Consider the following 27,351-nt stretch of genomic DNA (forward strand, 5'->3'; position numbering starts at 1 on the left):
GCTTACCAACGGCCAGGAACCATGTTAGGAGCTTCACACATATTTTAAAAATTTAATTCTCATAAACACTCCATCTGGTGTCTATCATTATCTTCAGGTGAAAGGACTATTTTATAGGTACTGAAAGTGGGGTTCCTAAAGGTTAGACAATTCGCCCAAGGTCATTAGGAGAGCCTAGACTGCAACTCAGTCTAATTTTAATGTTTGAGTTTCTTCCAGTTTACTCCATGCCTTCACACTGTACTGGAGAATAATAAAAGCTAAATGTAATGACTTATGAGAAGAGCTATAAGTATCTCCTATATTTTTACATTTTTTTAAAGATTTTATTTATTTATTTGACAGAGAGAAAGATCACAGGTAGGCAGACAGGCAGGCAGAGAGAGAGGGGGAAGCAGGCTCCCTGCTGAGCAGAGAGCCCGATGTGGGGCTCGATCCCAGGACCCTGAGATCACTACTTGAGCCGAAAGCAGAGTCTTAACCCACTGAGCCAACCAGGCGCCCCATTTTTACATTTTTAATTGTGGTAAAATATACATAACATAAAATTTACCGTCTTACCTCTTTTAAGTGTATAGTTCAGTAGTGTTCATTCTTCACATTGTTGTGTAATCAATCTCCAGAGCTCCTACATTCTTGCACGTGTCCCCTGAGGCACCTTTGCAGGAGTTTCTCTAGGGCATGTTTTAGGGCTAGAACTGACGGGGGGTGGGTTTGCACATGTCTGATTTAATCAGTTAAAGCCAAGCTCTTTTACAAAATGGTTGTACCAATTTATAGTCTCATAGGCAGGTTGTTGTTGTTTTAAGTATGTAATACACTTAAATAGCAGGGAGCCTGCATCTCCCTCTGCCTGCTGCTCCCCTTGCTTGTGCTCATTAGCTCTCTCTCTCTGACAAATATATAAATCTTTTTTTAAAAATTCAAAAAAAAAAAAAGGGCACCTGGGTGACTCAGTGGGTTAAACATGATCCCAGGATCCTGGGATCGAGCCCCGCATCGGGCTCTCTGCTCAGCAGGGAACCTGCTTCCTCCTCTCTCTCTGTCTGCCTCTCGGCCTACTTGTGATCTCTGTCTGTTAAATAAATAAAATCTTTAAAAAAATTTTTTTCAAAAAAATTTAAGGTCCAAATGTTAAAGGAACAAGAAGATAATTCAGTGAAGAATCTCCCATCCAAAACCACCTCATTCCCTCCCCAGAGGCAATCAATTCACCAGTTTCTGGTGATTCTCCTCCCAGAAATATGCCACTGCATACATTTCCCCCTTTTACAACAAATAATTGTATCCTATAAATACTGCTCAGAAGTTTGCTTGTTTCTCTTAACAAACATCATAGATGATATAACCTGGTGGTCTTTGGAACAGATTTGCTTGGATTCATATCCAGCTCCATTCTAAACTGGCTATGACCTTGAGTGGGTCATTTAATCTCTCTGTGCATTATATTCCTTATCTGTAAAACGTGGAAAGAATCCTAACTCAAAGGTTTTTGTAAGAACTAAGTTAGTTAATATACTAAAGCATTTAGAAAGATACCTCTTAGAATTGTAACTATTATCAATATAATTATATCAATGTTTTCTCCTTCTGTTTTAGAGTTGCTTGGGTAGTCTATTATATAAATGTACCACGATTTATTTTAATCACAGTTGATAAACATTTAAGTTCTTTCCAGTATGTTAATATTACAAGCAGCACAGAAATAACAAAACAAAATAAAAGCACTCTATCCTTTCCCACTCACAGCTCCTGAGTACATTTGGAGGATAAAGTCCTAGAACTGGAACTGCTGAGTCAAAGGTGTTATATAAAGTTGTGTTCTTAATAGATATTGGCAAATTGCTCTCAATGGACACATTACAGATTATCATATATACTAACTTAAAGATCTGTAGCCACTTTAGAACAGAACAATATAAGCCACTTTGTTGCCCAGAAGTCAACTGATGCCCGAGAGGGAAAGTGACTCACAGTTAGTGGTGGACTTAAGAGTCTTAGAGGACTTTAAGATCTTATTCTTTAAGCGTCATTTCGACCCCCCAGTGCGGGGCTGGCACTCAGACCCCGAGGTCAAGCGTCCCATGTTCTTCGGACTGAACCTGCCAGGCGCCCCTGAGACTCGAAATTCTCTGAAGCCCATTTTAACATTTCATTATTTTGCGGCTAGTGCTTGCTTGCTTAAGGGTAGTAGCTTCCTATCGAATTTCTCATTAATCTTTCCGAATTTTTCCCTGGGCTGTTTTCCTGTCCCGGGCGGGTCCCGAGCGCTGTCCAGTGACCCCCGGACCATTGCGACCTGCGTGAGCTCTGCCAAGGGACCGATCTGCCCCAGCTTCGAAATCGCGGCCCCTGGGCAACGGTCTCAGGGGAGCAAAGTTCCGCCGGCCGCGGCCCGGAGAGCGTTTAACCCGCCGCGGGCAGCGAGCCGGGCCACCCGGACCTCCCGGCGTAACTGCCCTGCGGACGGGAGGAAGCCCGCCTCTCGGGGGCGGAGTCCTCATTGGGCGGCGCGGCTGTCAATCACCGGGACTATAAGCAGCGGAGCCGGCGGCCCCGCCCTCGGGCCGGCGAGGAGCGCGCGGCGCGGCGGGAGTGCGGCGGCGCGGGCCGGGCGGGCGCCGGCGGGGACGTCTGCGGTCGGCGGCGGCCGGCGCGGGGAGCAGGGCCGCGCTCCGCTGCGCTCCGTCTGCCCCGCACCGGCGGGCGCCATGGCGGAGGCCGCGGGCACCGGCGCGGGCGGAGAGGCGGCGGCCGCGGCCGGCGCGGGCCCCGCGGGCTTGTCCCCGGGCCGGGGCTTCGCGAGCTACCGGCCCTTCGAGCCCCAGGCGCTGGGCCTGAGCCCGAGCTGGCGGCTGACGGGCTTCTCCGGCATGAAGGGCTGAGGCTGCAAGGTCCCGCAGGAGACGCTGCTCAAGCTCCTGGCGGGACTGACGCGGCCCGACGTGCGGCCGGCGCGGGGCCCCGGCCCGGGCCTGGGGGGGGCCCGGGAAGAGCCGGCGCAGGAGGGAGGCCTGGCGGCCGGGGCCGAGCCCAGCGCCCCGCCCCCGGCCCTGGGCATTGGGATGGACTCGTGCGTCGTCCCGCTGAGGCACGGGGGCCTGTCGCTGGTGCAGACCACGGACTTCTTCTACCCCCTGGTGGAGGACCCCTACATGATGGGGCGCATCGCCTGCGCCAACGTGCTGAGCGACCTGTACGCCATGGGCATCACCGAGTGCGACAACATGCTGATGCTGCTCAGCGTCAGCCAGAGCATGACCGACGAGGAGCGGGAGAAGATCACGCCGCTGCTGATCCGGGGCTTCCGCGACGCCGCCGAGGAAGGAGGCACCGCCGTGACCGGGGGGCAGACGGTGGTAAACCCTTGGGTGATCGTCGGGGGGGTGGCCACCGTGGTGTGCCAGCCCAGCGAGCTCATCATGCCCGACAGCGCGGTCGTGGGGGACGTGCTCGTGCTGACCAAACCCCTAGGAACCCAGGTCGCGGTCAACGCCCACCAGTGGCTGGACAGCCCCGAGCGATGGAGTAAAGTCAGTATGGTGGTCTCCAGGGAGGAGGTGGAGCTGGCCTACCAGGAGGCCATGTTCAGCATGGCGACGCTGAACAGGACGGCCGCCGGCTTAATGCACACGTTTAACGCGCACGCGGCCACCGATGTCACCGGCTTCGGCATCCTGGGACACTCTCAGAACCTGGCCAAGCAACAGAGAAACGAGGTGTCGTTTGTGATTCATAATCTGCCCATTATTGCCAAGATGGCAGCCATCAGCAAGGCCAGCGGGCGCTTCGGGCTCCTCCAGGGGACCTCGGCGGAAACCTCCGGGGGATTGCTGATTTGTCTGCCAAGAGAACAGGCAGCTCGCTTTTGCTCCGAAATCAAATCTTCCAAGTACGGAGAGGGCCACCAGGCATGGATCGTCGGGATTGTGGAGAAGGGAAACCGGACAGCCCGGATCATTGACAAGCCTCGAGTTATTGAGGTCCTACCTCGTGGGGCTACTGCTACTGCTCTGGCTCCTGACAACTCCAATGCCGCCTCTGAGCCGAGTTCATGAGATGGAATAGCACAAGCTGTTTGGACCTTAGAGCCTTTGTGCACCATCATGAACAATTCTCAGAACTTTATTTTAAGAAGAAATTTCCAAAGAACGCCGCCTGCACAGTAGTTCCAGTGGCCCTTTCGAGGTCATTTGAATCCGCCCATCATAAGCTGCACATTCCAAGGCCAGAAGTAACATTTTGGACTTCAGGGGGGAGGTTTGTTCATCTCATATGTGGAAGAAAAGCAGAAAAACCTGTTAGTTCTTTCCAAGAGCAAGATAAAGCTATTCTGGTTTGAGGGATTTTTTTTTTTTTTTTCTTTCTTGGCACTGGGTTGATTCATGCCTGCACAGGGAGTAAGGTTATTTGTTAGAATTACATACACACCAAAAAAAAAAAAAAAAGGTAAATTGCAAAATGATTTAGATCAGAAGCAAATACGTTTGGACCAATACTGTTGATAAATCTAAATTGTTAAGAGAGATCTTACATTGCATTGTCAAATTCTTCATTAGATTTTTCTGAAGTACTGGCTCTTTCCTGCTCTGGACAAGAATTGAGCAGCTTGTCCAATGACTGGGAAAGGAGGACCTGCGACCATCTCATTTGGTCTCTGTTAATGACGTCTCTCTCTCTAAACCCCTTTAAGGACTGGGAGAGGCAGAACAAGCCCCAGAGCCCAAACCTTGGTGGTCATTAAGATATTCAATCTTGTGTTGAAAATTCCTGGTGATTTAATCAATAAAGTAATTTTTAGCGAAATAAATAAAAAGGACTTTGTGGAAAAATTCTTGTGGCTAATGTTTGGATTCTTGGAATTCTGACTCTTTTACAGTCTTACAAAATGAACCAATTGATATATTTAGAGTCTGGCAAGTGGCGAGCGCAAATGTTTTCCCGGATTCTGGACACAGGATTTAACACCTAGATTTAGGTTTGCACCCCTCTCCCTGTGTTGATAGCAAAGGACTCTAAACGGGCATAAAACCCAAGGGCTAGCAGATGGGAGAGGAAAAGAAAGGGCCCAACACTTCTTGGAAGATTTGGGTAAGTGACTTAGCAGAAGAGAGGAAACCAAAGGAAATTCCTTCAGAGTTGGGGAATACTAACAGGAAGCAAGATGTGCTTTGGAGGTACTAACGGGTCAAGGGTGGGGGTAAAGACAGATACTGTTTGAAAGCTTCTATACAGGGTAATTATAATTAAATCTCTGAAGTTCATAAACCTGTCCCCCGTGTCACATAACCAGATGACTGCCTCTTACAGTCTGTTGGTAAAGGGATGTTTAGTTTCTAGAAAATGAATTTTAAAAATACTACAAAGCTGGGGACATCATAGTAAAGGACAGGGGACCTGACCAAAAATAAAAATAAAGACTGAAAGAGACTGTCCCAGCCCGCTTACCCCCCTTAAAAACACTGTCTGGGAAGCTTATACTGCCTTTGCTTCTCTGGAGAAAAATGTGCCCAGAAATAAAGACCTATATGAACATTCGGTGAGCCCCCAGCGAAAATCCCTGTGCCAGGAAGCCTCCCGGTTGAACAGTTTCACTCCCGCACATTCTTTTCAATGCCCCATACTTTTTTTTTTTTAAGATATTTATATGACAGACAGAGATCACAAGTAGGCAAAGAGGCAATCAGATAGAGTGAGGGGGAAGCAAGCTCCCTGCTGAGCAGAGAGCCCGATGTAGGGCTCGATCCCAAGACCCTGGGATCATGACCTGAGCCAAAGTCAGAGGCTTTAACCCACTGAGCCACCCAGGTGCCCCTCCATGCCCCATTCTTAAATATAAGCGGTCAAGGATCACCAGACATTTGAGGTAAGCCTCTAACTTGAAAACAAGTCAAAGAAAGCAAAAAACTCAGTAAAGAGATAAAACAGGGAGTAGAAGAAGAAAAAAAGAGGTAAAGAAGATAGTATTCATAAAAAGATAATGAGAACGAAGCATTTAGGATATAAAATTTAAAGTTTTCAAAATTCAGTATAATACTTAGAAGACAAAGTTGAAGAAATTTATCAGAAAGTAGAACAACAACAAAAAGATGCACAATAGAAGGAAAAAAATATGGAAATTAGAGGAAAGCCCAGAGGTTCAACATCTAGGAGGAATTCCAAAGAGATAATAAAGGAAATGGAAGGAAAAAATACATGAAATGATATAAGAAAATTTTCTAAAATTTAAAAAAGTTGTAGATACCACATATCTCCTGACTTCCCAGCATAGTGAATGAAAAATGACATACATTAATTTTTATTAAATTATAAAATACCAGTGATAAAGAGAAATGCTTTATATGTGTGTGTATATATATTTCTTTGAACTGCCAACAGTTCAAAGAAACTGTTGCAGTTTTTTTTGCATTTTGCAAAGGAGGAAGTTGAGGTGCAAAGAGATTAAGAAATTTATCCAAAATTGCACAGGCCAACTGCTAGGCAGTGTAAATCCAGAGTCCATTCTTCTTCTTCTTCTTCTTCTTCTTCTTCTTCTTTTTTAAGATTTTACTTTTTAAATAAACTCCATACCCAGCGTGGGACTCATATTTATGATGGCGAGATCAAGAGTTGCATGCTCCTTGGGCGCCTGGGTGGCTCAGTGGGTTAAGCCTCTGCCTTCAGCTCGGGTCATGATCTCAGGGTCCTGGGATCCAGCTCCACATCGAGCTCTCTGCTCAGTGGAGAGCTCGCTTCCTCCTCTCTCTCTGCCTGCCTCTCTGCCTACTTGTGATCTCTCTCTTAAATGAATAAATAAAATCTTAAAAAAAAAAAAAAAAAGAGTTGCACGCTCCACTGACTGAGCCAGCCAGATGCCCCCATTATGCTCTCCTCAAACTATCTGGGGAGGAGAAGAGCACATAGAAAGTTCTGGCAATAAGAATGGTATCAGATTTCTCAACAGGGAAAGGGAAGCTAAAAGATAATGAGGTAATCTCTTCAAAATCCTGAGGGTAAATTATTTTCTCTGTATAATTCCATACCCAGCCACATCTTACAAATAAGCAGAATAAAGATATTTTTAGACATGCAAAGTATAAGTGGTTTCATCCCACACACTCTTTCTCAAGAAACTACTAGACAATGTGCTCGAGGAAAATAAGGGGCCAAACTGGGAAAGAGGAAAATTGAGGTTCAGGAAACCCAAGCCAGCACAGGAGAAGGTGAAGGGAGGTTTCCAGGTAACAGCTCCACAGCATGTCTAGAGAGCGAGCAGACTGGAACAGGCACATCACTCAGGAAGAGAAGCCTGAAGGCTCCCAGGAAAGGAAAATGGGCCTGTTTGAGCACTGATACTTTTGATTTTGTGTAAAATTACACTGGAAGGTTAATGGAAGATGTAAAAAGAATTAGTGACAATTAAATAGAAAACTAGCAAATGAAAAAAAAGAGGCAGTTATCAACTCAACAAAAAATAAAACTGTGTGTGACAAATGAAATGTAATCATATATAGTATTCAGCAATGAATATTTACATAGTTGTAAATACTATCTAACTACAACAATAAATCAATTTTAAAAATTCAATCAGCTTTTCTCCTACTCAAAGTTCTGAAATCACTTTCCATACAATCCCTGCTACGTATGTCCAGCCTCATTTCATGGCACTCGCCTTCCCTCTCTCACTAAACTCTAGCCCATTAGCCTTCCTGTGGAGCTCCAAACAAACAGATATCCTTTGTATTCCGCAGCTCCCTTTATCTGGAGTCTCACCTCAGGCTCTCTACCTGGCAGGCTCACCCTCAACCCCATCTCAGCTAAAATTAAACCTCATAAAATCTTCTCTGACATCAGCCAACACCTACCAAATCTCCAACTCTTCACATCATTTATTGGCTTCACAGCTCTAACCCTAATCTGTAATTACCTTGAGAATGTGTTAGTTTACTTTCTAAGTGTCCCTTTCTGCTAGTATGTAAGCTCCAAGATGTCAGGGGATGTTCCCTACCCCCAGTACCTAGAACACCATCTGGTCCATAGTTAGTACTCAGGATATATTGAATAAATGAGTGAGAGAGTGAGTAGAATACACACTGGGGACCCTAGCACCCTCAATGTCCACACTTTACTTGCTCTTTTTTTTTTTTTAAGGTTTTATTTATTTATTTGACAGACAGAGATCACAAGTAGGCAGAGAGGCAGGCAGAGAGAGAGGAGGGAGCAGGCTCCCTGCTGAGCAGAGAGCCCGATGCGGGGCTGGTTCCCAAGATGCTGGGATCATGACCTGAGCCAAGGCCCAGGCTTTAACCCACTGAGCCACCCAGGCGCCCCTTTCCTTGCTCTTGATGTCTCCTAGCGGTGGAGAATGGTATCACCAATCTCTCAAGGCTTTGGAGAAGAAATTTAGGCCTCAGTTCTGTTTGTCCACATACACAGCTCTCTAACTGGTTGGAGTGGACCGTACAAAAGGGGAGGAAAATGAAGGAAGCGTACCTGGCCTGCGTCCTCTTAGTTAACCTAGAAAGAGTTAGGGGTTGACAGCAAGATAGGCATCCATCTTTTCCTTGGGGAGAAGCTGGGCAGCAAAACAGAGGCAGCAGGTGGTGGAGGGGACAGGACCTCAGGTAGAAATCAGAACAGAATCACAGATAGAAGTAAGGAAGGTGATGGAAGAAAAGAGAAAGAAAAGGAAAAGGAAGCCAAAGGCAGAAAAGAAAAAGGAGAGGACATTGAAGATAAAGGAAGAGAAAGAAGATGAAGAGACATGACAGAAGGATAGAAGAAAAGGCAGTAGCAAGGTCACCTAAGCACATACCCAAAATATTGAGCTGCCTCTTTTACACTCTTGTGGGGGTAGGGAGATTTCTTTCACTTGTTGAGGAGCACTGGGCGGGTGCTGGTGAGCTTCAGCATTCACCTTTCTCAGATAAGTCTCTGGGCCTCAGCTTCTTCATCTGTAAAACAGGCACAGCCATACCCACCTACTGCAGAGAAGTCATGGAGGGGATCCCATGAGACACGGTGTTATAAATCAGTATGTATTAGATCTATTCAAGTATCAGGCCCTGGAGAAACAAAAGCCTGACACTGCTTCTGTTTCTCAGGAGCCTCAGTCTAAAAGGAGACACCCATCATCCCAAAATCAAGACCAAGAATGCTAAGTGCCATAAAGACTAGAGTGGATTAAGTACTATAGAAGGTCAAATATTTCCTTTTTGGAGGAAGTTTAGGAAAGCTTCCCAGAGGAGGTGGCTTCAAAGCAGGCCTCTGCAGAATGAGTAGAATTTGGGTTTGGATATGCAGAGAAGGGGGAGTGGGCATTCAGTATATGAGCAAAATTAGGGAGGAGGAGATTGGGGATCATCTGGCTGGATTTCAGCATGGGTTTAGGAAAATAAGACTGGATACATAGACTGGGGAAGGACTTCTCACTTTCTTTTTCTTAAGTAAGCTCTACACACAAAGTGGGGCTTGAACTTATGACCCTGAGATCGGGAGTCACATGCTCTACTGACTGAGCCAGCCAGGTGCCCTAACAAGGGCTCCTAAAGGTTTTAGGGATTCCCCAGCCTGAATGGGCGAATCTAGAGATTGCTCAAAGCCTCTGTCATGACTCCCCCTGAAAAACTTAGTAAGAACAAATATTTTTAATTATAGCGCATCATTTCTGCCATCCCCCAGTTCAAAACCAACAAGGTCAATGGCCCTACCTCCAATAAGAACAGCACTGTGATACAAACTAAATACACATTGTCCCAGCCCTGCCAGCACACACCTGAAGGGTCATCGGAGGCCAGCTAGGCCAGAGCCCCATTACATACATAGGGAAACTGTGACTCAGAGAAAAGAAACAATCTTCCCAAGGACATTTGTGCTTGGGTTCCCAATCACCTGACCCTTAGTTTGCCAGGTTCCCCTACCCCAACACCACCCACTCAGCTTATGGGTCTCTGCTACTTTGTTCTCCAATCACCACAACCTCCCCCACTCTAGGGTTTCTCAAAAGCTGTCCTGGGATCAGTTGCTCATGGTTGGCTCCAGTGGTGAAGGCAGCCAAACTCTTGCATAGCAGAAGGACAGCGTGTACATGCTTATGTTTACTTGTCCCAGCCTGCCCATCCTGTCATTAAACATTTATTAGGAAATAATAGTTGGAAAATAACTGGGAAAACATCTTTGGTCGAAAAGACTAGGGCACCCAGTTCCTAAAGGGATACGCTTGTAAAGGCTAATCACAAATGTGAACCAAAAGCCAAGAGCAAGCACATTGAGGCCCTTACTAAAGCAGGGAGGTTGGGTTGCTAAAATGTGTCTGAGGAGAATGCAGAAAAGTGAACGGATGTGGGGATGAGGGTACAGAAAAAGTCTGCATGAAGGGTCCAGATCATGGGGCAATTGTAAGTTTGGGTCTGTTCCCTCTCCAACATGAGGGTCTTCCCCACCCCTCCAACAATGTGCTGTGCTGGAGCTGGGTTTGCTTGGTCTTCCAAGGACAATGCCATGGAGTAAAAAACTGGGATGTTCTCCGGGATGCTTGACAAAAACTTAACAAACCAGTCAGGAGCCCCAAGGAGGAAGGCAGAGGCAGGCCCACAGAGAGTGTCTCCTGCTTCCTGTCAATCACCAAGGACCATCTGACCTGTGAGCTCTACAAGTCCTGGTTCCTGACTTCAAAAATCTGAGTTGCAGAGGACTCCTGAGAAAGCTGTGTTTTGCATTCCAGTAAAAGACCTTGGATTCTTGTCTGGAGAAGTTAGCAAATATCACGGTAGATGCTATGGAAAGTACTTTCAGTTCCCAGATTGAGAGGCAGCTCAATGTTCTGAACTTCAGACCTGTATGTCCATCTGCCTGCAAGACGTCATCTAGATGTTCTAGGGCCATCTTAGACTCAACAGACCCTGAACTGAATTCATTATCTTCCCTCCCACCCCAACTCTTGGATCTTCTGTGTCTTCATTTCAGCAAATGACAAAATTATCCATCCATTTACTCAAGCCAGAAACCCAGGAGTTACCCAGGACTCCCTCTTTTCTCCCAACTCCCATATCCAACTTCCATGTTGCCTAATCCAACAGCAACTTCTGTGCCCTCTTCTTATCCTGCAGCTCAGTAGCATCCAAATCAGATGTCCATTCATTTTGCAACACTTTCCTCTCAGCCTCTATGAAACCACACTCTCAATTTCCGTGTCATCTCACCTGCCTCTTCTCTTTTGGTCAACTATTAAACATTAATCTAATCTTAGTCTTAGTCTAGTCTTAGTCTGGTCTATCTAGATTCTTGTAGTAGTCATTCTTCTCCAAGTCCACGACTTTAAGCACTGTCTGATGACGGAAACTACCCACTGTGAATCTCTAGCTCTCGTCTTTCCTCTAAACCTTCATCTCATAAATCCACCTGCCAAATTGATATGTAGCTTCAATGAGCTTTGTACTAAACCAAACTCCTGATGCCATGTGTGTTCAATCCTGAACCTCACTTTTCTCATCCCGTATGTGTCACCCCCACTCACCATGTTGCTCAACAACATGTTATTCAAAATCAACAAAGCCTATAGATCTACCTCCAAAAATATCTCCCCAGTACACTCACTTCTCTCCATCTTCATTCACCATCGGTCTGGCCCAGAGTCAACATCATCTTTCCCTTGGACAATTGCAGTAACTCCTTTCCTTGCTTCTGCCCTGGACCTCCTCCAATTCATTCTTAACACAGCTGCCAGAGGGCTCATAAACACAAAATACGATCACATAACTCCCCTGCCAAAGCCCTTCAAAGGGTTTCCATAATACTTAAAATGAAAAATAAAATATGAAATAAAATTCATGGTTGATCAATCTGATTTTGCCTCTTGTCACGTCCCTAATATCACATCCAACGACTCTCCCCCTTGCTCACTACATTCCCGACACACTGGAATTCCTTTCGTCTTTAGAACATGCCAAGACTTTCCTGCTTTAAGCACTGGTGCTCCCTCTACCTAGATCTCTATACCCCTTGATTTTTGCTCAGATTAAATGTTGCTTTCTCAAAGCCAAGTAACAGAAAACCCAACCAAAAGTGGTTTGACCCACAGATTTATTTTCTTACATGACCAAAGTCTTAAATTAGGACCTTTCTGGAAAATAAGCGTCGCAACGATGTTATCAAGGATCCAGGCCCTTTCTAACTTCCTGTCAACCAACCCCAGTTTGTGGGCTAGCCTCCTCACAAAGATTCCGTCACGTACTAATATCTAAAGGTAGACACATCCTGTGCTATTTTAACAAAAGAACTCAGAATCTTTCCCAGAAGTCTCCAACAGACTTCCCAACTTCGCATAGTCAAGAACTAGGCCATATACTCACCCATAGACTGATCAGGCCAGGCAATGGGGCCACATGATCAATCAAGGAGAGGAGGGTGAACACCAGAATAAAATCACTCGTGTGCAAGAATGCAGGAGGGGGGAAAGATAGTTGAGCTGGTGACCAACAATGCTTGATCTTCCCTGTACCATGCAATCTAACGCTGCCCCCACTTTTCAGTGTTTAAATAATTTCTTCCATAGTATTTCTCATCATCTGAGGCATTATAATGTAGGGGTTAATAACACAGGCTCTGAAACCAAATTGCCTAGAATGGAAACCTGGCTACCGCCTTATTAGCTGTTGAGTTAAATTCCTCAATCTCTCCGTTTCCTTACCTGTAAAATGAGGATGAGGACGACACAATCATCACTTTTGTAAGAATTAAATAGGTAAAATGCTTAGAATGGTCACCCTAGCTCCTAAACCCTGGAGACATCTCTGTGTCCTTCTAACAAATTCCCCTTTCTTACTTGAACTCGCCCTCTCTGGGGCTGCAGAGGGCCCCGCTCTCTCCCCGGCTCCGTCAGTTCTCTTTGGCGCCATCTGGCGCCCACAAGAGAAGAGACGCGCCTGCGCCCTCTCCGCCCCGCGTCCATTGTCTCTTGGTGGCCGAATCTGGTCTCTGTACCTTTAAGATGCTCGGCCGAGACCGAGGAATCCAAGACCGTGGGCGTAAAGGGCGGGCTGCGCTAAAGTCCACTTAATTAATTGGCCTTTCCTGAGGCTCCGCCCCGGAAGCAGTCGTGAACCCCTGTGATTGGCCAGGAGCGCCGGAGGCGGGGCTCGTGCTCGGCGCGGTGGTGCTCGCGGTGCATCCCGAGCGCGGCGTCGTGGGCGGTATGTCTCGGGCGAATGGGGACGCGCGTGGGGGCACGGAGGGGGACGGCGCTGCGGCCACCGGCCCCTTCGGCTTCAGCCCGGAGCCCACGCTCGAGGACATGTAAGCCGTCCCTACCCAGGCTGGGGAGGTCGCGTATTGGGGAGGGTCTCTCCACGTGGTCTGGAAGGAGGCGAGCGGCTCTGCTGGGGTCCCGTAACCTCCTAATCTGCACATGGGACGTAGTGATGCACACCGGAGGCGGGGGAACCGGTGACGCCCGGTGAGTAGTACTAGAACCGGCCCTGGGCAAATTGGGCTGCTGCTTCCGATGCTGCTTCTGCCCGGCCTCTGCCCTCCAGGAGCGGGTGGTGGGGCGAGCGCAGATGTCAGAGCTGGAAGGTGGGTGATACTATGTTTGCTGCAGGAAGTCAAGGAGGGCTTCTCAGGGGAAGTGTCCCTGGAGCTGCACTTTGGAAAATTCGATATGCAGGGAGGGGGATGTTCCCGGTGGAGGAAACTGCGGAAGCAGCAGTGGAAGGTGCAGTAACGGAAGAGCGGGTGTTGTCAGTTTTCCGTAGAGTTGAGGCCTGCGCAGCGCACCCCCTCTTTATCGATGAGAAGTCCAGGTCCCGAAGAAGAATGATTGCTTGAGGCCATCCAAAGAATTCGTTGCAGAACCCGATACCTATGTCCCCGTTACATATCACGGAGACGCCCGCCTGCGCTTTGCGTCTTCTCTTGGGTTCTCGAACCCACCACCAGGACCTCCACTTCTTTCTTCTATTCCAGCCGCCGCCTCCATGCTGAGTTTGCTGCTGAACGAGACTGGGGCCAGTTCCACCAGCCTCGGAACCTCCTCCTGGCCTTGGTGGGGGAAGTGGGGGAGCTGGCAGAACTCTTGTGAGTAGATGAAGTCTTCTTGGATTAGTCTGTGTGTTACGGGGGAGGGGAACATTTATCTGATCATTAAGTATCCATGCTGGGCTCTGTACCCGGGGATAGGGATGACTCATCTGCCTCTGCCCTCTTGGGGCATCCAGTCTTCTGGGAAAGAAAGGTGTGAAAACAGCAAGTCCGGTCCAGGTCATAAGGCTGATGGTGGCAGCCTCTGGGCTGGAAAAGAGGGTATTTTTCGGAAGACCTCCCAGGGCATTCCAGCCTTGAGAATCATTGGCAAAGGTGGTGAAGTGGGAAAGGGCAAGTTGAATTCAGGGAGATTCTGAAAGTCCTTCGGGGTAAGCTTTTCAAGGAAGGGCAAGGATATTGTATCCGTTTTGTGGCCTGCCATGTCCCACAGGCCTGGGGTGCCACAGTAGATATCTACGGAACGAGTGATGGGGCTGTGGAAGAGAGGGGAGCCAATACGAACTCAGAGCGACAGAGCTGAAGTTAGGAAGGGATGGAGTTTGGACAGAAGACCTGACCAGATTCGACTGGTAGAAAGATCCCTTTCTGCAGGGTGAATTGGGTCCCCAAGAGAATTGGGGCAGGGGCAACCCAGGAGGAGACTGATACCGATCGGGCAAGAGGTGGTCAGTCGGGTCTAGACCAGGGCATGGAGACCTGAGAGCACAGAGATATGTGTGAGGGCAAGCCATTCATTCATTACAGATGAATGAGCATCAGCGCTGTGCTAGGACTTCTAGAATGAAGCCCTGAACAAGATGGACATGGTTCCTGGGGCGCCTGGCTGGCCCAGTCAGTGGAACATGCAAGTCTTGATCCCAGGGTTGTGGGTGTAGAGATGACTTAAAAATAAAATCTTCGGGGAGAAAAAAGGCATAACTTTTTTTTTTTTTTTTTAACATCTATTTATTAGAGAAAGCGAGCAGGAGGATGGGGAGAGAGAATCTTTTTTTTTTTTTTTTTTTTTTACAAAGATTTTGTTTATTTGACAGACAGAGATCACAAGTAGGCAGAGAGGCAGGCAGAGAGAGAGGAGGAAGCAGGCTCCCCGCTGAGCAGAGAGCCTGATGTGGGGCTTGATCCCAGGACCCTGGGATCATGACCTGAGCCAAAAGTAGAGGCTTTAACCCACTGAACCACCCAGGCGTGCCATGGGAGAGAGAATCTTAAGCAGGCTTCACCACCAATACAGAGCTTAACACAGGGTTTGATCTCCCCACCCTGAGATCATGACCTGAGCTGAAATCAAGAGTCCACACTTAACTGACTAAGCCACCCAGGCACCCCTCAACTAATTTTAAAAGGTCAGGAATTGTAATAAATTCTATGACGAAAATAACACAAGGTGATGAGAAAGAAAGTGACAGAAGGAGAAGGCTTTTCCGAGGAGGGGACATCTGTGCCGAGACCTGAAGAATGGGAAGGAACAGCCATGGGAAGGATCTGCGGGGAGCAGGGAGAGCATTTAAAGCAGAGGGAGCAGTTACGTGCAAAGGCCCTGTGACAGTTTGACCCGTTAGCCAGACAGAATAAGCCAGAGTGGCTTTCGGTGGGGAGAAAGGGGGAGGGGGTGGATAATGACTTTGAAGAGAGAGCTCATGTGGACCTATACAGCATGGCCGGGGGTTTGGATTTTATTCTAAGTACAGTTGGGGGGATTATAGCAACAGATGGACAAAATGTAATTTGTGGGTTTAAAAGGTGGTACTGGGCAAGAGTAGAAGGTGAGTTAGGCAGCTTTCAGAGTGGTCCAGTTCTGGGGCTTAGTCTGGAGTCACAATGGCTAGGGCTGGGGAGAAGTAGAATTGGGTCTTAACAAATGAACAAATGACATGTTCTCTTGGCCAGTCCTCGGCTCAGGTTGGGACACAGAGGTCTGGATGAATTACCTGCGGGCTCTTCTTCCCGCCCCGACTCTGCCTAGGGCCCAGGTGGGTTGAGTTGGAGGAACTTCCTAAGATGTAGGAATGCATTGCTGCAAGGACTGGGGTGCTCCTGAGAGGCGGAGCCCATCATCTTAGCTAGCATCTGTGTTTGTGTCTACCTCTGTTTTCTGCCCCCAGTCAGTGGAAGCCCGATGAAGAGCCTGGCCCCCAAGCCTGGCCCCCCAGGGAACGGGCAGCCCTTCAGGAGGAGCTTAGTGATGTCCTCATCTACCTGGTAGCGTTAGCAGCCCGCTGCCATGTGGACCTGCCCCGAGCGGTGCTCTCCAAGATGGAACTCAACCGCCGGCGCTACCCAGCACATCTGTCCCGCGGCTCTGCCGTCAAGTATACAGACTTGCCCCATGGGGCCACCTCTGAAGACCAAGCTGTGGGGGCTGGAGACCGTGACCGTGAGTCCACAGGCCAGGCCTCAACCTAGAAACATGGGCACAGGACTTTGCAACCCAGCATGGCATCTGAGAAGCAGAGTATGGCCTGGCCATGGAAATTTGTTCTAGTCCTTTCCTAATGGATCGGGGACCTGCGGACTTCCTAAGGCCTGCGGCCCAAACACCTCCAGACAGCCTCCTGTTATTTTTTTCGCTCATTAAAAGTTTTGGTTAGCAACTTCTAGATTCTTCCTGGAGTGACTGGGGAGGCTCTATCTCAGCAGGTACTAGAGAGGGGCACCAGGGACGCCTCTGAGCCCAGCCGCCATGTTTTCCTAGGGTACCTCCCACCTACAGGGCAGAGAGATCAGATTTCCAGCAAGATCCTGGTGTGGTGTCATGCGATTCCCTTACCCCTGCTGGACCTCTACGGGGACTGGAATCCGTATGTAGTGTTGGATAAGGGCCCCGATTCTGGAGCCAGGCTGTCTGGGTTCAGATGCTGTACTTGGATACTTACGAGCTGGATGATGTTCATCAAATTACTTCATCTTTCTGCCTTGGTTTCCTCATCTAAAATGAAAATGATGGTGTCTACCTTATAGGGTTGTAAGGTCTAAGTTACTTTTAAACGAAGCGCTTAGGAGAGTGCCTGGCACATAGGAGGGACTTTCTCAGTGTGTGGTTCTCTGCTTTTTCAACTCAGAACTTTCAGGGGCCCCGAGCAGGAAGTGTCAACAGTTTAGAGGGGCCTGGGCCTAAAACCCATCCTTGCCTATCAGGACCCCAAGGCTGTGAGAGCCCAATGCCCCTCTCCCTGGGCCTCCTCACAAATTGGGGGTCAAGTGCCGGATGTGGGGAACAGAGATACCTCTCCCCTTGGAGAGGGCCTCTTGCCTCCTCCCCTGTCCTCTCAAGGCCAGTTTCCACTGGGACGACGACAGTGTGGGGTGTGTATGATTTACCCCATGTGAGACCTCAGGCACATCACTTCCCTTCTGGGGATACCCATGGCCTCCCCTCTGCTGTGGAGGGATGCTGGGGGGAAAAACCCGCAAACGACGTTTGCCACCCCGTGAGTCTGTTTCCACATCAGTGAAGTGAGGCGTTCCTCCCTACCGGCCTCACGGCTATTAACCAGCTCAGTCCCTTTTAACCAGGGACCTCTTGCTTCCCGGGGAAAACAGCCCGGACTGGAACTGCTCCAGCGTTGTATCCGCAGACCAGCTTTCCTGTCCCCACTGGGGACGGCAGGAGGTGATCCCTGCCGGTCTCTTACCGATGCTTCCCAGCAGTCAGGTCCCCTCTCTCCAGTGTGACCAGCTTCTCGTCCCTTCCACCAGGCCGGCCAACCGCATGCACGCATAGCAGAGTCGGGTGTCCCCCCTCCGGACAGACACACCCCACATGGGTTGTCTACACCCATCCACGGGCTTCCTCCTCCTCCGGTCTAGACCGCACCCCCCCCCTCGCCACCTTCCCGGAACTGCAGCGTCGGGGGTCACAGAGCTGACCCCCCGTGAGACCCCCTCCTCCACACGCCCAGACAGGACGCTCGGTTTCCTTTCTAGCTGCGGCTGCTCCGTCGGCCCCTCGGGTGCCGTCCTCCAGAGGCGTCCGGTGCCCCCCGGACCCGGTGCCCCGCGCCGCGGTCTCCAGGGCTCCGACTCCCGCATTGACCTCACACTCCGCGCGCGCAGTGCGTGGCGTGACGCGGCCGCCGCCTCCACGCCGGTCCTCCCCAGACTGAAGTCCGGTGCTGCTCCCCGACAGCGCGGCGGCCGGAACGCGCTGTGTCTGTGCAGCCAGGAGGGCGCCCCGCACATCAAGTCGGGGAACCCCTCGGGGCTCCCGGCCCCACTTCGCTCAGAGGCCACAAGCGTGGGTGACGCGCCCGCGTTCCTCCTCCCGCGCCCCCAGCTCACTCGCACGCACGGCGGGGCAGGGACCGAACACTTTATTCACTAACAAGGGTCGGGGTGTAGGAGCGAGGGGTGGCCTGGTCCCGGGTCCGGGTCGCGCACGCTCCCGGCCCCCCGCCAGCCCCGGGTGCTGAGCCGCCGCCGTCCTGCCCGGTGCCGCCCCACGCAGGGTCCCCGCGCGCCCGCGCCCCCAGCAACGGCGGCTCAGCTGCCCTCGCACTCCGGGCAGCGCTCGGTGGCCGCGGCGGCCGCGGCGCCCGGCGGAAGCTTGAAGTCCCGGCCGCAGCCCGCGCAGATGTAGAGGCGGCGCCGCAGGTGCGCGCGGCGGTGGCGGATGAAGTGCGAGCTGAGGCGGAAGCGCCGGCCGCACTCCGCGCACGGGTAGGGCCGCTCGCCGGTGTGCGTGCGCGCGTGCTCCGCCAGGTTGGAGCGGTGGCCGAAGCGGCGGCCGCACACGGCGCAGCGGTGCGGCTTCTCGCCCGTGTGCACGCGGCGGTGCTTGGCCAGCGCCGAGCTCTGCGCGAAGCGCGTGCCGCAGTCGGCGCATGCGTACGGCCGCTCGCCCGTGTGCGTGCGCCGGTGGCGCGCCAGGCACGAGCTGCCCCCGAAGGCGCGTCCGCAGTCCGGGCACGCGTACGGCTTCTCGCCCGTGTGCACGCGCAGGTGCTGGGCGTAGTTGGAGCTCTGCGCGAAGCGGCGGCCGCAGTGCGCGCACGCGTACGGCTTCTCGCCCGTGTGGCGCCGCCGGTGCTGCCGCAGGTTCGACGCAGCCGAGAAGCGCTTGTCGCACTCGGGGCACTCGTAGGGCCGCTCGCCCGTGTGCGTGCGGCCGTGTTTGGTCAGCGCCGACTTCTGCGAGAAGCGCCGGCCGCACTCGGTGCACGCGAAGGGCCGCTCGCCCGTGTGCGTGCGCGCGTGCTTGGCCAGCGTGGAGCGGCGCGCGAAGGCGCGGCCGCAGTCGGGGCACGCGTGTGGGCGCGCCGGGTCGGCCGACGGCGCGGGCGCCTCGCTCGTCCGGACCTGCGGGGAGAGGGGGGGTCGCGTCAGCCCCGACTGCCGGGCCCGCGCGCGGGAGCCGGAGCCGGAGCCGGGGCGTGCGCGCGCGGCAGCCTCCCCGACCCCGTCGGCGAACCGGGCGAAGCGGCGGCGCGCGCCCCGGGGCGGTTGTGCCCTTCCCGGGAGACGGAAGGTTAACGCGTGCGCCGGCCTGGCGTCGGGCCCGCAGTTCGTTCCCAGTCGACTTGTGCAGTGACCGCGTACCCCGTGCCCGGCCCGGGGTAGGCAATGGGGATTCACCATCGAATTTAAAAAATCTGCTTCAGGAAAAGTGGCCGGGGACTGGTATGGGGCAGGGAGGAGCGGCCGCACATTTACACGGACCAGCGAGCCCTGCGGGGAGGCCGCCTGCTGGGTCCAGGACGGCTTGGGAAGGTGCCCAAGGCAGAGGCTCGAGGGCGAGGGTGGTGGGAATGGGGGACCTGGACGGCATCGCTCGGCTTAGGGCCACGTAACAGGCAGGAGACGGGAGCCAGCAGAGAGGTCAGGTGGTTTGGAAGCGGGATCTGAGCCACCAGACTCCCTTTAAAAGTCACCCTCGGGGTGCTGGCGTGGAGAAGGGAAAGGAGGGGAGAGGGCAGAAGCGGAGCCCAGAGCGGCCACCGGTTCCGCAGCCGTCTCCGAAGAGAAGACTGGCTCCGACCGAGGGGACAGGTGGAAAGTGAAGGCGGGCGATCTGCTTCTGGGTATTTCCGCGGTGTGGGACCCCGGATCGGATAACAGAGCGGAGAGGGGGCGTCACGAAAGAGGGGAGTTAAAGTGACTCCAGGGGTTGTGAGTTTGGCCACTGCAAAGGTAAAACGGCCATCTTCAGAGACGAGGGCAGTGGGGAAGCAAGGTGGTAGATGAGATCTACTTGGGAGCACATCTGCGGCTCTGGCCACATCTGGAGCTGAAAGAGGCCTGCGCTTAGGGATGTTGATTGAGAAGCTGTCAGCCTATCAGTGGTCTTTGAAGCGGAGTCTGGATGAGACCCTCACAGGAATGGGCAGAGAATCTCGGGGAGCAAGACGGGCAGCCAGCAGTCAGGGAGGCCGGAGAGCCAGGAGGGCAGAGTGTCTTAGAAGTCGGGCCGGGACAGAGTCCGGGCCCTTTCATAAACGTTTCAGAACAAGCACCTATCATTTTTTAAGTGGAGAAGAAAGCAAGGCCTGAAATGGAAAATTTTGAAAATGAGCCAGTTTCATGAGGTCTGAGCCTTTAGAGATAAAATCTAAAAAAGAAAAGAAATGCTTTGTAAGAGGCAGGGGAAGAGAAAACATTTTGTACCAACAGAAGAGTGAAAAGGAATATTGGGGGCATGTTGCTCCCTTCTCAGAAAAGAGAATGCTCGTCCCAGCGAAAATGATACACTGAACACCTAATGTGAACCAGACAGGCACATTAATTCAAAACCAAATGAAGGGGCGCCTGGGTGGCTCAGTGGGTTAAAGCTTCTGCCTTCAGCTCAGGTCATGGTCCCTGTGGTCCTGGGATCGAGCCCCGCATCGGGCTCTCTGTTCAGCAAGGAACCTGCTTCCTCCTCTCTCTCTCTCTCTGCCCACCTCTCTGCCTACTTGTGATCTCTGTCTGTCAAATAAAATCTTAAAAAAAAAAATGCCTGGCACAGATTAAGGACAAGAAAGTGTTCGCGTCTCCCCATATTCAGTCTCCACAAAGCAGTTAGTACTGTTCTCATTTTATAGATCAGGAAACTGTTAAGAGAGGGTGAGTGACAAGGAACAGTAAGGCTCTTTTCTTTCTGACGTTGCAAGCAGGGCAACTTCAAGCCTTTCGAGATCCTTTGTAAAAAGGCAGCTTTTCTGTAACCAACTCAGAAACTGGAAAGTAAGGCAGTTTGGGAAATTAGTGACGAGCCAAGGGAACTCTTGTTTAAACAGTACACATAAAGATGAACAGTGATAACATTACCTCTGTAAGGCTTTGACAACGCTATTTTATGTACATTATTGTATTAGAGCTTCCTGTCACCCCCTTGAATAGGGTGTTATCTTTTGATAGTTGAGAAAACAAAGGCTCATTGAGTTACATTCAAAAGCCAGGGGGAGATGTGCCTGACTCTAGAGCAATCACCCTTACCCTGTAGGCTACACGACTTCCCCACCTAGAACAGCCAAGATGCGACAGAGGCTGGACTCCAAGTCCCGGGTGCTCTCCAAGAGGGATTCAAGGTTAAAATACAACTTGATACTTTAAATCAAGAAACTCCCCACAGCAGGTTTGGCACAGTCTGAATTCAAGGTCATACTTTCCAATCTTGCCCTGGTTTTGACATCTATTGGCTTTATTTCAACATGTCAGCCACTGTGGTGAGGATTTTATTATATTTACATTTTTCTGGCCCATTTTTCTTTTGCATCCGTCTGTAAGATGACTTTGATGAGCCTGCGGGCTTCCTTATGCTGGGTTCACTGCCTTATGAGAAAGGAATTCTTCACATGAGTAGCCTGTGTATCTCTAGCTTCAAGAAGAGGGGCCTTGGATGCCTCCTGGGAATTTTTTTTTTTTTAAGTAATCTCAACACTCAACGTGGGGCTCTAACACATGACCCTCAAACACAAGAGATCAAGAGTCACATGCTCTACCAACTGAGCCAGCCAGGAACCCTCCAGGAAGAATCTTGGTGAGACAGGCAGGGTCGAGCTCATTAAGACTCCGGGCAAGTCACTCCCTTCCCCTGCCTCAGTGTCCCAAGGAAGGCGAGGTAGGCTAGGGGAGATAATAATTTCCCAACTTGGGCGCCTGGGTGGCTCAGTGGGTTGAAGCCGCTGCTTTCAGCTTGGGTCATGGTCTCAGGGTCCTGGGATCGAGTCCCGCATCGGGCTCTCTGCTCAGCAGGGAGCCTGCTTCCCCCGCCCCTCTCTCTGCCTGCCTCTCCATCTGCTTGTGATCTCTGTCAAATAAATAAATAAAATCTTTAAAAAGAAAAAATTTCCCACAAGAGGCAAGAGGACTCTAGGTGTTACGTGGGGAAACTATTTTCTTATAATCATTATGTGTCCATTTTCATGGACTTTAGAAAAACAGTAGATCACAGGAAATCCACAATTCCATCGATGTTATTGTGTAGACGAAGGCAGGTTTATTTAACAAAAAGATGTGAATCTATCTGATGAAAAGCTTTAAATAAAGGAGCGCAACAGGTGGGCAATGTACATGTCACTGAAGCTTGGCAAATACCTGGCTAGGGGATCATTAAAGGCCCTTCTGTGTCTTAAATTCTACAGCTAGTAGACTTCATCATTAGGATGGTATTTGCACTATCATGAGAGGTGCTATGAGTATATAATCAATGTTCTATCATAACGGGAAAATCCAAGTATTTGAAGTTTGTGATTTTGTCTTCCTGCTTATACTTTTGTTTGTTTGCTTAGGGTTTTTTTTTGTTTATTTGTTTGTTCTTTAAATCAGGGCAAACATGTCTGTTTCCCCCAGCCATTACTTTCCTAAATTAAGAACAACAGCTGCCATCACTGATGATTCACTATGTGCCACGAACTGTGCTAAGGGCTTTTCATCCATGTTCTCGTTTTAAACTCTCACAACCCTTTGGGTTAGGTACTATCTGCTCCATTTTTGAACGAGGAAATAAGACCCACCAATAAAGCGATGACCCAAAGCCCTACCACTAATCAATGGCAGAGCCAGGGTTGGCACTGAGAGTCCGTCCTTGTCCAAAATACCTATTCTGTTAGCCATGATGCAATTCTCTCTCACTGACAAGTTGGAGATCACCTACACAGCTTGTCTCCCTGTCCTAGGCTCTTTTAGCACTCAGGATCTCATCTCCCCTTCTTGGTACAAAGCATAAAATAATGACCCTATTCTCTTGCTCCTAGCTACAGGAATTGTGGTCCACAGGTCAGCAACATCAGCATCACCTAGGAATTTGCTAGAAATGCAGAATCTCAAGGCCGACCCCAAACCTATAGAATCAAAACCTTCATTTTTAACAAAATCACCAGGTGATTTGTATGCATGTTAAAAGTGAAGAAACCTGATCGAGAAGAGGGTTACTGCTGGAGAAAGCAGGTAGAAAGGGGGAAGAGGGCTTTACAGGCTGAAAGACCACATGGGCAAAGTCTTAGAGACGAGAAAGGGTCGGGTATGTTTGAAGTCAGGGCATGGGATGGGGACTGAGTGATTAGAGATAGCCAGGATGGGGGGGTCAGAGGGTGGGGAGCTTTGAATGCCAGGCTTAGGAGCTGAGACTTTAGCCTGAAGGAAACCGGAAACCACTCAAGGATTTAAGCAAAAAGAGGCAGGATTGGATGTGCTCAGGGCCCTATGAGAAAATCTCTTCTACTCATTAAAGATAGACTAGATTTTGATAGGCAGCGAGAGGGTTCTCCAGGCCCTGAGTGCAGCATAATTAAGGTCTATTCTGGACAATGAGTGGCCACGGGACTGTGTGATAGCAAGAAGTCACAGAATGTCAGCCTTGGAAAGAGCTTCCAAGATCACCATTTTTGAAAACTGAGTCTCGGGGAGACCACACAGCAAGTTAATGAGCTATGCGGTGGGTACAGCGCTAAATACTGGTCGGGTGTCTGTGTGCCATCATCAGTTCCAACCTCCTTCCCCAAACCCAGTAACCCAGATGATACTTCTCAGGCTGGTATTCGAGGACCTTAACTTTCATTACTCCTCTTTACAGAGGAGAAAGCTAAGGCCAAGCTGGTAAATGACAGAATTGGGATTTGAACCCATGCTTTTCATGGCTACATGACACCCTTTGGAGTCCAGCCCTCCATACCTTCGATGACTAGACATGCCTCCTCCCCACCTCCAGCCAGCCCAGTCGGGGTTCCCAGATATCCCCTGCTCTCCATCGCCACTGCCATCACAACCTTAGAGCAGGCTGTCAGCGCTCCCTGGCCTGGTCTTCCCCACAGCAGCCAGTGATTCTTCTAAATAGAAAATCCAGTCATGTCCCTCTCCCGATTTGATGATCTAAATTCCTATGCTGGCTCCAATGCCATTTTACTCACTGTTTCCCCCCGACTTCTCTGGCCTCATCTCCGCTGAACCTCTGCGTTCGCTATTCCTCCTCCTGGAATGCCCCTTCTCCTTCTGCATTTGCCAGATCACCACGGTGTCTTCAAACACCAAGTCAAAAGTCACCTTCATGAAGCCTCCCCCCAGTCCTCTGTCTAGGCCTTCAGTCTGATTGCTCTGTTCACTCCCAACCCTGGGGTTCAGCCCAGAAGGTTCTTTGATAAAAACAAGTTGAAAAATCTCCAGAAGGATGACCTCGTGCAAGGTCCTGAACCACAAGAAGAAGGACTATCCGCAGCAAATTTCTACATAGTGTTTATTATGCACCAGACACGGTTCTAACTCTTCTCAAGTACTGACTCATTTAGTCCTCACAACCTCAAGGAGTAGATGCTGTTATGGTTTCCCTTTTACAAAGAGGAAACTGAGCCACAAAGAGGGGAAGAAACCTATGCAAGGCCACACAGCTGGGAGCTGATGGAGTTGGAAGTCTACCTAAGCTCTGGAGTCTGGGTTCTTTTTTTTTTTTAAACATTTTATTTATTTTTTTTTTTTTAAGATTTTATTTATCTGACAGAGAGAGATCACAAGTAGGCAGAGGCAGGCAGAGACAGAGGAAGAAGCAGGCTCCCCGCTGAGCAGAGAGCCCGATGTGGGACTCGATCCCAGGACTCTGGGATCATGACCTGAGCCGAAGGCAGAGGCTTAACCCGCTGGGTCACCCAGGCGCCCCAACATTTTATTTTTTTAAGTAATCTTCACACCCACCATGGGACTCAAACCCACAACCCCAAGATTAAAAGTCAGGTGTTCTACCGACTGAGCCAGCCACGTGCCCCTGGAGTCTGAGTTCTTAACTTACACGCCAAAGGTGAGATCAGGGGCTCCATAGAGCCAGAAGAGGCAGGATGCGCTAGGATGACAGGCCAAGGAGGCCTCGAACACGGAATTCAACTGTTACTTGGACTGCAATTGGTCGCCGAAGCCGGCCCCCTTCCCCTAGGGCCCACCATGCCCACTAGGGGGCAGCAGAACCGTCTTTCCCAGAGAACGGGCCCCTTGCAGGAAGAAATCGGAGGGAGCCTGGGCCCGCATACCCCGCCCAACAGGAGTCCTCCAGGTGGACAGAGGGCTCCTGGGCAGGGGGGTGAGTCTTACACGGTTCTGGGAGGTGAAAACATGCCACGTAGCATTTAGGATCTCCCAAAGGGAAATCTAACTCATATTCAGATCTCCTTAAAACTCCTCTCTCTAAACCTTCAAAACCCTCAGGATAAAGCCCAGAGGAGCGGTCCCACCCAGCCTGCCAACCACCTTACTCTCACCCTGCGCCCCACGACTGAACCACCCGCCTCCACTTCTCCCAGTGCCCCACCCACTACCCTGAGCGATGACTAGGGCCATTCCTTCTAAATCTCAGATCCCCACTGGTCTCAGCTAAGCCGCCCCTTTACTGACTTTGAGACCTTGGGCCAGTCACCAAACGGTCCAGTTTCCAGGGCCTCAGTTTCCTCACCTGTAAAAGGGAACAAATACTACCTACATTCCAGATCTGCAGTGCTTAGAACAGTGTCTGACGCATAGCAAATGCTACTGAGGGTCACTCGGTGCTGCTGTTGTTGCCTTCCTAACGCCCCTGCCCCCACCCCGAAGCGGGCAGTTCCCAGCTCTGGGCCTCCATGCCTCCTGGGCCTGCACCCATCACACGGTTATTCATCAGTCCCGTGCCGCTAGACATCAAGCTCCACAGGGAACCAAGGACAGCTAGCACAGTACGTGTGACATCTGTATGACGGCATTGTGGACAGGAGGGGAGAAGGATGAGCCACCAACCCTGAGATTCCTCGTCTTAGACTCAGAGGAAAGTAGGGGCTGGATCGCTGGTTTCTCCGGGGAAGGCTGGGCCTGACCAGATTTAAGGGGGACCAAGCCCCCAGGGGTGGGACACGTACCTCCTTGTTGTCCATGGGGATCTTGAGTTTCACCACCTCATACTTCTCCTCACCCTCATCTTCCTCACCCTTCACCAGCAGCACCATCTCCTCTTGCATTTCTTCCTCTTCCTCTTCCTCTGTCTGCTGTTCACCAGGCATCTTGGCGTCCTAGGGGGAGGCGCTGGGTCAAAAGCTCAGGACTTGCATCGCCCCCACCACCACCCTGCCCCCCGCCCCATGGCCCTGACCCCAGCAAGGCGGCGGAGGGTTTGGCTTCGCCCGCCCTGCACTGCCCCCTTCCCTCCACCCCAGGCCCAGCTCCGAAGACACTCGTTCTCCCCACTCATCCCGGCATTCAAGGCCCTGAGTAGTTCGAATCTCCAGCCCCGGCAAGTCGCCACCCTCCCCGCGCTGAGTCACTCCCCGGCGCCCCGGCCAGCGGCCCAGAGCTCCAGGGCACGGGCTGGGGGCGGGATCGGGGCGGAGACCCCGGGGGGGTGCGCACTCACCAGCCGCAGATTCCGCGCTCGCGCAGCCCCTGGCCAGGGCGCCGGGCGGTTGGGCACTCGGCGAGGCCGCGGCTCCGGGGGCGGGGCGGGGCGGGGCCTCGCGAACGGCCGCTCATTGGTCAGGTCTCCTAATCCCGCCCCCGAGGGGGAGGGGCCCAGAGGACCCAGGCGTCCGGCCAGAACTGCCCCAAGAGGGTGGCGAGCCCAGGTCTGGCGCCCCTCGCTGTACCCCAACTCCCAGGAACCCCCGGGCCGCCCCTCCCGGCGTCCAAGGTCCTCGCAGACCAGATGTAACCTACCTTCAAGGCTCGTCTCCCGTGGCCGCGTCGGAGGTCTCCGCTGCGGCCGGGCGCTCCTGCTCCGCCCCAAATAGGCCACGTGCGCTCCCGCCCCGGCCTGGGCCTCTCGCTGGCGCCCCGCCTGGAGGGCGGACCCTGTTGCCTGCTCACCTCTTCCCTTCCCTGTTTTCCTCCCATTTTTTCTCCTTTCCCGGCGTCGCCTTCCCAGTCTCCTTGCCTAGGGGATGTGTTGCCCCTTTTGAATATGGACGTCCCAAAGCA

At 51.3% G+C, this 27,351-nt stretch overlaps 3 protein-coding genes across 4 annotated transcripts; 2 read left to right on the plus strand and 1 right to left on the minus strand.

The window, feature by feature from the left end:
- Positions 1-2,590: 2,590 nt before the first annotated feature.
- Positions 2,591-4,832, plus strand: SEPHS2 (selenophosphate synthetase 2). Its single transcript, XM_082714318.1, has one exon. The coding sequence runs from the start codon at positions 2,712-2,714 to the stop codon at positions 4,056-4,058; it is 1,347 nt and encodes a 448-aa protein (XP_082570444.1). The 5' UTR covers positions 2,591-2,711; the 3' UTR covers positions 4,059-4,832.
- An 8,257-nt stretch (positions 4,833-13,089) lies between these two features.
- DCTPP1 (dCTP pyrophosphatase 1) lies at positions 13,090-16,610 on the plus strand. 2 transcript variants are annotated; one of them, XM_082714457.1, is made up of 3 exons: positions 13,090-13,272; positions 13,942-14,052; positions 16,122-16,610. In XM_082714457.1, the coding sequence occupies exons 1-3, from the start codon at positions 13,172-13,174 to the stop codon at positions 16,420-16,422; spliced, it is 513 nt and encodes a 170-aa protein (XP_082570583.1). In that variant the 5' UTR covers positions 13,090-13,171; the 3' UTR covers positions 16,423-16,610. The 2 variants fall into 2 exon arrangements, with proteins under 2 accessions (XP_082570583.1, XP_082570582.1); XM_082714456.1 differs by having other exon boundaries at positions 13,110-13,432.
- A 1,862-nt stretch (positions 16,611-18,472) lies between these two features.
- On the minus strand, positions 18,473-27,081 carry ZNF771 (zinc finger protein 771). The gene is made up of 3 exons (XM_082714424.1): positions 26,792-27,081; positions 26,301-26,450; positions 18,473-19,314 (listed from the first exon to the last, which is right to left on the minus strand). Exons 2-3 carry the CDS (start codon positions 26,439-26,441, stop codon positions 18,499-18,501), a joined length of 957 nt encoding a protein of 318 aa, XP_082570550.1. The 5' UTR covers positions 26,442-26,450; positions 26,792-27,081; the 3' UTR covers positions 18,473-18,498.
- Positions 27,082-27,351: the final 270 nt, after the last annotated feature.

The sequence above is a fragment of the Mustela nivalis genome (genome assembly GCF_964662115.1).
Source record: "Mustela nivalis genome assembly, chromosome: 19".
Lineage (NCBI taxonomy): Eukaryota > Metazoa > Chordata > Mammalia > Carnivora > Mustelidae > Mustela > Mustela nivalis.